Genomic DNA, 10488 nt, shown 5'->3' with positions numbered 1-10488 from the left:
TTTTAACTCACTGTCTTCTAGAAAATGCTAGAAGGGTTGTAACAGATGTGAAATGGAGAGAATGTGGTTGGAAACTGGTAGGGTTACAGCAGAAACGTGGCAGTGGAGTGAGTGCAGTGAAGACCCAGGGACAAGGAGTGACAGCCCCCAAGCCCCTGCAGCCTGGGCAGTGCCTGCTGGGCTCTAGGACCGGAGGCCTCATTTATGCAGGAGACCCGAGGTCGTCCGGGCCAGGAGGTCCCAGCCGTGGCGTGCCGTTCGCAGCCTGGGAATTTTTTTTCATGAGCAGCGCGTAGACACTGGATGTATTTTCCTATGTGTGCACCGGGTCATGGCAGAAAAAGCATTTCCTACTGCAGCATCCTGTCCAAGAAAAGTCAGAAAACGGGGCTGGCCCTGCAGCCTAGTGGTTAAGGGAGCCAGATCCCACGTGGCCAAACGCAGGTTTGAATTCCAGCTCCAGCAACCTGAGAAAGATGCCAGACTTGTGTGTGCGCGTGTGTCCGAACCCTGACAGGTTGGAGCCCTGGAGGTGAGGAATGACCACACCCACTGGGGGCGCTTTCTCCCCCTCTCTCCCCCTCTCCCCCTCTCCCTTCCTTAAGCACATGTGCTTTTGGTGATTAAAAACAAATAGTAAAGGAACTACAAACTCTAGCCCACACCCTCTTGGTCTCTCTGGGCCAGTGCTTTTCCTGGCACCCTTGCCCCACCTTGGCTGTCCCAAGGTCAAGGGGGCTGAAGGGTGGCTGGCAGCCACCAGGTCCTGGGCAGGTGGGCACACTGCACCCAGGCAGAGCCCTTGGGCAGGAGGGCGCGCTGGTGCTGTAGGGCGGTGTGCTCACCTGGGGACATGGCCTTCATGTCTCGCGGGAACTTGCGGCACACGTTGTTGTAGTTGGTGCAGATGTGATGTAGGCACCAGTCAGCCAGCTGGTGGGCGCAGTGGAACTGGGGGAGACAGACATTCGTGCTGGGACCAGGCGGGCAGGGCTTGCAAGCCACCCCACCCTCCTGCTGCCTTCAGGGCGAAGCTTGCTGCAAGTGGCCCAGAGTCCTGTGGTCCCAAAGAGCCCCCTCCGAGGAAGGCACATCTGACTTCAGCTCCCAGGCTCCAGCAGCACCGGCACTGCCTACCCCGTCCTGCCCACTCGGCACCCAGCCGCAGACACCCACGGCCCTGAGCTTCTGGTGCACGTGGCCCTCAGATCTCACTCCACATGCTTCCTCCCTTCTCTCAAGTCAGGGATGGAGACGGTCCTTGTTAGCGTGTAGACAGCAGGGCTTAGACAGCGGCTTTCCGTGGCGTGTCTGCAAGCCCGGGTTAGCGTGTAGACAGCAGGGCTTAGACAGCGAGCTTTCTGTGGTGTGTCTGCAAGCCCGGGTCAGCATGCTTTAACTTAATAACGCAATCTTTGGTGGCTGGGTTTCTGGCACTACAAGAGCCAGCGTGGGGATTTTGCTGAACAAGGGAGCAGCAGTTAATTTGGGATGAGAGCTCTCACTGCCCTTAACGACCTCACGTAGGTGTCAGCCATGCCTACAGTGGCCTGCCACCCCCCCACCCAACACCCCAATGGCCACAGCCTCACTCTCTTCTCTTTGAGTGTGGCAGGGAGGATGAGACAGCGTCTGCCCAGCCAGGGACTTACCCCTGACTATGGGCTCCCCTCCTACCTACACCTCCCAGCCTCCCCTTTCGCTGCCAAGGGGCGGGCAGAGCCGGGAGTCGGAGCGGTGCAGGTTCCTCCCCTGCTGTGGTACCTGAGCCAGTTCCAGGAACACCAGGACGTCACCGTCGATGTCCACCATCATCTGGGTCGCTTCCATCAGCCCAGTCACCGTGTACTGCTCTGTGACACACACAGCCCGCAGTGAGCTGCACAACCCGTGCCCCTCACACCCTTAGCTAGCTCCCTGCAGGGCAGCGGGCAGGGCTGGGACTTCCAACAGGCCAGGAAGGCAACACAAGTCTGGCCCCACCGAGGCAGCTGCAGTGAGAGCCAGCTTCCTCAGGGCAGGGTGGCAGGGGAAGGAGGGTGCTAAAGTCACCCACGAGGATTTCCAGACCATGTATGTCCCACCAAGTACTCCAGTATAGGCCGGGTGAAAGCCCCTAGTCAAATCAGCCACTGATACAGATGGGAGAGGTTATTGAGACTCATGTCTGGGGCCAGCAAGTGGTGTAGTGGTTAAGGGGCTGGACTTCTACAAGACTGACCACAGTTCGAGTCCTGGACCTGGCAACTCAAAACATACCAGGCACATGTGTGTGCATGCCCAAAATCCCAAGAGGTGAATGGAGGAGAAGGAATTGTGGCATAGCCATCCCCCAGGGGGTGATTTCTTACTTTCTGTCTTTCTCTGTCTCATTGGTGAGTGCACATACCATATAGCAAAAATCTGCCCCCCCCCAACACACACACACACAAAGACTCCTCTCTGGAGCAACCTTGAAGGTTGAAAGAGCTGGATCCCACATGGCCACCTGGTTTAAATCCCAGTGCTGGTGGCTTAAACATGGTAGGTGCATGTGTGTGTACACCCTAACATCCCAAAAGATGGAGAAATGGAATCAGGATTGTGCCGTGACCACACCAACTGGAGGGTGCTCTCGCGCACTCTTTTTCTCTCTCTCTGGTGGGTGCACGTACCCTCTGGCAATTAAAACAAAAACGAGGGAGAGAAAAGACGTGGAACTGTGTTTTCTTCCTGGACATCCTCGGCATGTCCGCATGCAGCACACCAGTCACATGAAGCTCTGTCCTCTCCGGGTGGGCTCAGACAACCTCTGGAAAAGCCTCCAAGGCGACCCCTCCGACATGCCTTCCACACACACGCCTGCACATCTCTGTCCCCGTGCACCGCCGCACAGCAGCAGACCATATTTCACGCACGCTTATTCCCTCGGTGCTGCTGCCTGTCCCCCAGGGGGACAGAGGGGAGAACACAGAATGGCTCTGTGGGCTCCCTGCCCTCTCCCCAGAGACAGCCCTGAGTGCCCGGCAGTTACCTGTGAGGGCCACCAGGTGCGGCAGGCAGAGGCGGTTGGCCAGGATGATGAGCTTCATGTCGTCCAGGTCTGGGCTGGAGGTGAACATGCCGGTATACAGGTACTCCAGCACCGCCCGCATGCAGCTCTTGCTGGTGTACGGAAACACCACCTGCAGGGGCACAGAGGGCCCACCTGAAAGCCAGCTCAAAGACCTTGCAGCCTGGCCTGCTTGCTGACAGCACCAGTAAACAGGGCTTTGAGGTGAGGGGTCTGCAGAAAGTTCCTGGGAGATGCACATTAGGAAAACACTAAGTGTGCATTTCAGAATCTGTTTGCACCAAAATAAATTCATACTTTAATTCCGTTTTTCCACCAAGGTTTTGAAGTTCCCTTTGGTCTCTCAAAAGGATCTGGCTTCCCACTGGCATCCTTCCGCAGCCGCTCTGGCTTGGAGGAGGCTCGAAGGAGTCCTTTGGGTCACACCTCGGCCCTCCTGCCCCAGCAGGGTGTGGCAGAAGGGGGTTCAGATGAGCAGACCACACCAGCTGCCTTGTCTCTGGCTGCTGGAAGTAGGGCTGGGCCTCAGGGACCTCTTCACAGCAGCTACAACCAAAACTGCTTTCTCATCAGGCGCGAGTCTAAGCTGCGCCAGGAGTCAGCTCCAGTCCCAGAGCTGGTGTGTGTGGCGCTGGGAGTGCTGGGCTGGCAGGAACATGGGCCTTGCGAGAGAGAGCTCCTGCTCTCCAGGTGTGTCCTGACCCTGCCCCGCTGCAGAGACCAGCTGCGGCCTCGACCTCTCCACTTGGCCCTCCTAAGCACTTCCTTTCTAGAAATCTCACCAGACTCCTTTTCTGTATCACAGGGTGTGATGCGGCATTGTTCTTGTTTCAGTTTTCATGCACGTATTGGGTGACATTGACTAAGAGGACAGTGCTGGGGTGGCAGGGACTTGGCAGAAATAGAAGATCAAGTCCTTTCGCTCCAAAGCACAGTCAATCGCACATGGCCCACTGCAGTTCAAGTCCTGGCTCAAGTTTGAAGAACATGCTGGGGGATTGGGGGTGTGTACCCAGAATCTTGACAGGAAGGAGGAATGGAGGAAAAAGGATTGTGGTGTGGCCACACTCATCAGAGGATTCTCTCCCCCAACCTGAGAGTGCATGTGCCTTCTGGCAACCAAAAGGAAAAGCCGTTTCAGATCAGGTGGGACTGTGTGGACACTCAGAACTCTCAGCGTGTGCACAGAGCGGAGCTTATCAGCCCAGACAGCTGGGCAATGGGTAATTGGTGCTTGAGAAAACCAAAGGCCGAGGCTGGGCTGTTTTCTGGGAGAACAGAAAAGAGAGGAGAGACTTGGGAATATCTCTAGGGACACAGGCCCGTTCTGAGTCTCCAGTGTAGGTGTGTGGGCCAGTGGGAGTGTCAGCAGAGAGCGGTGGGCGAGCAAGGAGGGTGTAGGACGCACGCCTTCCTACTGTCTGCACCGATGCTTGGACATCTAGAGCCTTGCTGGCCTGTGAGGGTGCCTGTCCTTGCCTGAACCAACCAGCCCGGAGCCCATACCCCTCCACCTCCTCTGTCGGGGTCTCTCACTCTGACTGCTGTCCACCTGCCCTAAGCACCCCAGGGATGGGCACCAGACAACTAGGGACAGCCCCTCCCCACCAGAGCCTGCCCACTGAAATCAGTCGGACTAGCCAGTGCCAAGCCTGCTTCCCTGCAGCACCTGTCAGTCCTTCCAGGGAAACCCTCCGCTTCCTGACCAACCCGCGTGCCCCCGGGATACCCCTACCGCAGGGGGAGGTGCCCCTCCTCTTGGGCCTGTGAGCAAAGCCAACTCTCTGTTCAGTGGCGGTCATCTCCTGACCTCGTGGCCTCAGCACCTCAGTGATGACACCATGATTCCAGTGTCGTGTGCCCGCAGACTGCTATGACCCGACAGCAGTGAGGCACGGCGAGCGGAGGGCCTAGCGGAGGGAGGACTCCTCGCGAATCACGGATGCCATCTCTGGGGAGGGAGCCGTGCGCCCTGACCCGTTCCCCAGAGACAGCAGGTGAGCCGCCCGCAGCTCCCTGCACACCTCCCCCTTCCTTTCTGCTCCTCGCGAGGCTGGAGGCTGGCGCTGCTTGTGGGCGGTCCAGCCACCAGAGTCCCAGCCAACACGCCTTTTCTTTAGAAGTCCCCCAGTCTCGGGTGTTTCTGCGATAGCAACACACACGGACTAACATCGGTGGTGAAATCTATTCTAAAACAGCGGCGGACTTAGCCTGCTTCTCTAGCTGCACGCAAGGTACAGAGCCTACCAACCTGAGGTTTGGAGTTCAAGTCCCAACTTCTTCTTTTATCTTTCCTTCATTCTTTTAAAATTTGCTAGAGGATACGTGTGCTCACAGGGCAGATGGGGCTGTGAGGAAGCACCCCTGGGCAACGGTCACGTCGCGACCCCTTCCCTTCTCCCTCCTTTTGGAACTTTGGGCACACGCGCCCGGCATGTTTCTCAAGGTGCCAGGCCCGAGACAAGCCACACAGGCAGCCACGTGGGATCCAGCTGCCCTAACCCCACAGGCCATGGAGCCAGCCCGGAAGTGCAGATTTACCACAGGGCCGGGCTCACAGCCGTCTCACAGACCTCGCGGGCCCGTCCCTCTGGTGAGCTGCAGAAAGCACTGTGAAGTGATGGCGCCTCCGACACACGGCGTGAACGCCTCTCGCCTCTCCTCCCTGCCCGGCCAGGCGTAGCCTTACCTCCCTGGTGGAGCTCTCCACAAACGGCCCCCCAAACATGGCAGCCATCCAGTCGCAGCTGGAAATCAGCAGGGGCTTGTGGGCACTGATGGTGCCGTCATCCAGGATGAAGGTCACGTCTGGGCAGCGGAGGAGAGACCACATGAGGGCACAGGGAAAGCACGTGGGGTAGCCAGCCCCAAGGGGTCCCAGCTCCCTTCTGAAACCAGGCGTGGAACGCCAAACAGCCACACGCCCAGCCCAGACTGACCAGGCTTCAGGTGCAGGTGGCCGTATCGCCGTGCCATTGGGAACTGGGATCACTTAGAAACGCTAGTGGGACCAGCCCAGGCCCCCAGGAAGCTACCGGGAAAACCCTCTGCCTTCTAAGGCCGGCGCATACCTGAGAAGGTGCCTTTGGCCAAGCACTCCTTCACCCGGTTGGTCCGGCGGACGTGGAAGGCCTTGGTGATCTCCTGGTTCATGAAGGCCTCGTTGTTGAGGATGTTGGCCACCATCATGCGCAGGTCGAAGACCTCCAGCAGCTCGGCGATGTGGGCGATGTGCATGAGGTCCCGCTCGTTCTCGCCCAGCTCCCCGGTGTACAGGTATTTGAGGACAGCCCGGAAAGGCCCCGGCTGGATGGAGTTGTCCATCTTCACCACCACCATCAGCCGGGACTTATAGGTCAGAGGGTCTTCTGCCATTTCCTCCTGGATGCTCACAAAAGCCCGGCTCCAGGAGGACAGCACGCGGCCCCTGCCCGGCAAATACCCTGTTCCGTTGCCCCGTAAGATGCCGTCGCTGGTTGAGGCCCGGAGGCCAGCAGGGCCAGAGCCCCCAGCCTCGTCCACACTCTCACACACATCAAAGCTGGCTGCCCGGAGCAGGAAGTCCCGCCCGTGGTGGTGGTGGTGGTGATCAGGGTGGCCCCGGTGGTCCTCTTTGCGGGGCTCCCCTGGCCCCGAGGGGTCCCCCAGCTCCCCCTCACTCAGGTCCATGAGGAACAGGTCGTAGAACTTGGAGGAGGAGGTGGAGAGGTAGATCTTGTGGGCAAAGATGCGCACCCGCTCCTGCAGCACCAGGATGACGTCCGCACACAGCGGGTCCTCCAGGAGGTGGGCGGGGCACTCCTCGCTGCTGGAGGGGGGGTCGGGCACCACAATGATGGGGGGCGGCGGCTTAGGGGGCAGGAAGGGCGCCTGCAGCAGAGGCCGCTGCACGTTGCGGAGGTGGGACTTCCAGAACTGCAGGTGGCGGCGGGAGATGAGCGCGGCCCGGATGGCGTTGTCAAAGACGTCCTTGATGCCAAACTGGGCCACCACGCTGGTCTCGTAGTAGGGGATGCCCAGCTCCTTGGCCACCTCCCGACCCTTCTCCGGGGGAAGGATCTCGTTGGGCTTGATGGGCCTGGGGTCCAAGAGGACAAGCCAAGTTGTGCTGATGCGGCTGGGGCCTGCCTATGTCGGGGGCCCTGCTCACGGCAGGCGTCCTCAGCCCACCCCCATGGGCTCCTTCTCCTCTGCCTGCCGAGTCCTACCAAGGCCCTTCAGGGACCTCCTCCAGGACCTCTTCCTCCGAGAAACCTTCCCTGTCTGAACCAGGCCCCAGGAGCACCGACTCCCTCTCTGACAATTAGCATGCAATGCTTCATGTTGGCATTTAACGTCTTTGCAAATCCAGAGCATCAACAACGTTGAGGAGCACTTCAGGTGAACACCCCTCCCCTCTGTCTTCCCCCGAGTGCTGAGCTCAGTGGTGCCAACCCGGCAGGTGTGACAGATGCCCCAGTGAGTGAGCCAGTGAGCACACTCGGCTCCTGATGTGAGCTTGCACCACGCAGAGGGAGAGGTGGCGCAGCGAGACTCCCACGGGGCTGAGCAGGGAGCCTGAGAGACACCCCTCCCCAGGCACGCACACCCCCTACCTAGCCAAGGGGCGCCGGGCCCTATTGACGGCCTCCAGGTCGGCATAGCGCAGGTCCAGCTGGCAGCCCACCAGGATGACAGGTGCGCGGGGGCAGAAGTGCTTGATTTCCGGGTACCACATGGTCTTGACATGGTGGAGGGAATTGGGGTTGGCAATGGAGAAGCACAGAACCACCACGTCGGATCTGGGGGGAGAGGTCATGAGCAGAGCAAGTTAGAAATGGGGACCTATCCTGGGAGCAGAGGCCGCACGCCTCAGCCCATCCGTGCCTCCGCAGGGGCCCCCACGCCAGCCCATACCCGGCTTATGCACCTGCCCGCACGCTCACACAGACACCTGCTGATAAACAGCGCCTCTGCTTTGTGCAGCACTCAGAGCTCGGATGCACGCTGGCATCCCAGCTATCTCGTGAATGAGAAATCAGCGTCTTCACTACCTCACAGCTGAGATGGTAAACGGAGCACTGAGACTCCAACCAGACCCCCAGTCTCAAGTCCAGGCTCCTCGCGCCAGCCCCCAGGAGGACCTGCCGTGCTGGGCTCTCTACCTCCCCCCCGCCCCCACTCCCATTCGGATTTCATAGAGTTGGTGTTTCTTGGGAAAGCAGAAGGCCACCCGCAGGCAGCAGGCCCCTACCTCCCGTAAGCAAAGCGGCGGTCTTTGTGGTGGTCCCCAAAGGTGTCCCAGAGGCGCAGGGAGACGCTGACATCATCTACCACATCGCGGGAGCGTTCCAGCACCTGGAGGAGGGGAGTCCAGAGCAGAGTCTCAGGCCCCAGTGTGGATGCAGGGTGCCAGCTGGCCCCAAAGGGCCCAGGCAGAGCTGGGGATGGAGGGACAGGGCTGTGTGCCTCACACACTCGTCCACTTGGAGTCTCTGTGACTCCAAATAAGGGCAGCCTCCAAGCCCCCAGCATGGAAGGCCGCCAGGAGGGCAGGCCGTTGGGTAGCGAGGACTCCGTGGGCCTGCCCAGCCTCCAGCTTCACCTGCAAATCAAGCGATCATGAGCCCGTGGCCTCATGTTAGTTTCTCCCTCCTCTCAGCTCTCATCTTTTCCAAGCCTCAGCCCCTGGGGTCCCCGTTACTTAGCTCCAATTGCTCACCATATGGCACCCCGGACACAGCGGGGTCCTGGGTACCAGCTCGGCTCCCTGGGCCCTCTCTGCAGGGGTTCCCTCCCCAGCTGGCCCACCCCCACCCCCTGGGGCTCTGAGAACCCCAGAGGTTCCAAGCTGGGGCCTGGGAAGAAGCCCAGAGTCAGGTACGGACCCCGCGGACCTAACTCCTCACAGCCTCACCTCCTGGCACACGCGGTACTGGTCGATGGCCCACACCGTGGGCACGTGGGTGGCGAGCAGCTGGTACTGGGTGAGGGTGGCATTGCAGGCCCGCGCACAGATGAGCCTGGTCTTGCCCACGGCGTTATCCCCCACCACCACGCACTTGATGGTCTCTACGTTTGGCCTTTCATAATCCATGTCAGAATCCATTAATTGGGACCTGAGGGACAGGAGTGACGGGTCAGCCCGGCCTGCCACGCCCACCACCCAGGGCCAAGGCCGGCAGCGCTCCTTGGTGGGAACCTGGGGAGGAGAGCACTATCTTCTGGGAATGGCTTTGCAGGGGTGCAAGAGGCAGAGAGGAGCAGTCCCACCAGGTGGGCCACTTGTCTCCTCCTGGGAGGGGGCCGGTGAGAAGGCCCAGGGCTCTGCCCAAGGCCCATGCTGTCCCCATTCTCCCCAGAGGGGAGTCACCTGGGATGCTCCCGCATCATCTGCCCTCCCCCTCCCCCTCTGGGCAGGGCTGTGGCAGCGCAGCAAACAGCTGAGAGAGCAGAGCCAGGCCAGGCCCACCCCTTCCCAGCATGCCCAGGCCAGGCCCACTTGAAAATTTAATGGACTCAGCAAGGCTGGGCAGCAGCTCTCCTGGCCTCCGGCCTGCCCTGCCCGTCTCCCTCCCTGGGGTGGCCTGGCTACATCTGTCCTCCACCTAGGCCCTTCTGTGGATGCAAGAGTCCTTCCTCTCAGCCTCTATGGGCTAGGGGCTGGGGAGGCTTCCAGATGCACCTGCCCAGCCCACAGACCTCCCTTCCCTGCTGGGTCTGTCACGTGCCCGCACATCTCTCTCCGTTTTGAGACGGGTGCAGTGCTCATGTGTGTGATGGTCCCTGCCATGGCCAGCATGCATCCTACCCCCGCCCCCCCCAGGGCTATCCAGCCTCAGAGTGAACTCCGCCGTCTTCTGCACTTGCCATTCGGGTTGGTGGAGGGGGAGGACGATGCTCAGGCTGCAAGACCCCAGAGAGATGGCACTCCGGGGACAGCTTGCTAATTTGGCTACCTGGGTGCTGGGGTGGCTGTAGAAAGCCAAGGGGTGGGAACTTGGATCTGAATGTCTAGGCAAATGCTCGCCTCAGTTCCCTTTGCTGACGGGCAGAGAGGAAGAAGCCTGTCCACACAGAGAGGGGTGGTTTTGATAAATGAACAGGTCTTCTGTGGTCAGAATGTCATACCAGTGTTTAAAAAGCCGTTACCAGGAGGCTCTGGGCTGGGAGGGGCTTTCACCCTCCTGGAAGAGTAGCAGGGGTGGGGGTCAGTAGCAGGTTGGGCAGTGCAGGCGTATCAGGAAGCACGGTATTTCAGGGTCATCTGCTTGCTTCCACACTCCCATGTGCATGGAAAGTCACCTGGGGGCCAGAGCGACCCGGACTAATCCTTCCTGGGCCAGGGACGGCTGAGCTCAGAGTCCTGGATGTTGCCAGGCACCCTGGCAGCTGAGCCTTCCAGCCCCAGAGCCAGGCCACCAGCAGCAACAGCGGCTCCCTCCCAGCCCGATCTT

At 60.0% G+C, this 10488-nt stretch overlaps 1 protein-coding gene across 2 annotated transcripts in view; it reads right to left on the bottom strand.

The window, feature by feature from the left end:
• RHOBTB2 (Rho related BTB domain containing 2) overlaps positions 1-10488 on the bottom strand; it is a 27093-nt gene that overhangs the window by 3294 nt on the left and 13311 nt on the right. For both annotated transcript variants that reach the window (XM_006156466.3, XM_006156467.3), the window contains 8 exons: positions 8949-9150; positions 8286-8389; positions 7648-7833; positions 6124-7130; positions 5742-5860; positions 3014-3164; positions 1765-1853; positions 846-951 (listed from right to left, as the gene is read on the bottom strand). In XM_006156466.3, the coding sequence (XP_006156528.1) occupies positions 846-951; positions 1765-1853; positions 3014-3164; positions 5742-5860; positions 6124-7130; positions 7648-7833; positions 8286-8389; positions 8949-9150 (1964 nt within the window). The remainder of the gene's footprint in view (positions 1-845; positions 952-1764; positions 1854-3013; positions 3165-5741; positions 5861-6123; positions 7131-7647; positions 7834-8285; positions 8390-8948; positions 9151-10488) is intronic.

This window comes from Tupaia chinensis, unplaced genomic scaffold, assembly GCF_000334495.1.
Source record: "Tupaia chinensis unplaced genomic scaffold, TupChi_1.0 Scaffold000494_1, whole genome shotgun sequence".
In the NCBI taxonomy this organism is placed as follows: Eukaryota; Metazoa; Chordata; class Mammalia; order Scandentia; family Tupaiidae; genus Tupaia; species Tupaia belangeri.
Note: the sequence above shows the minus strand (reverse complement) of the source record. Positions and strands in the feature narration are given on the sequence as shown.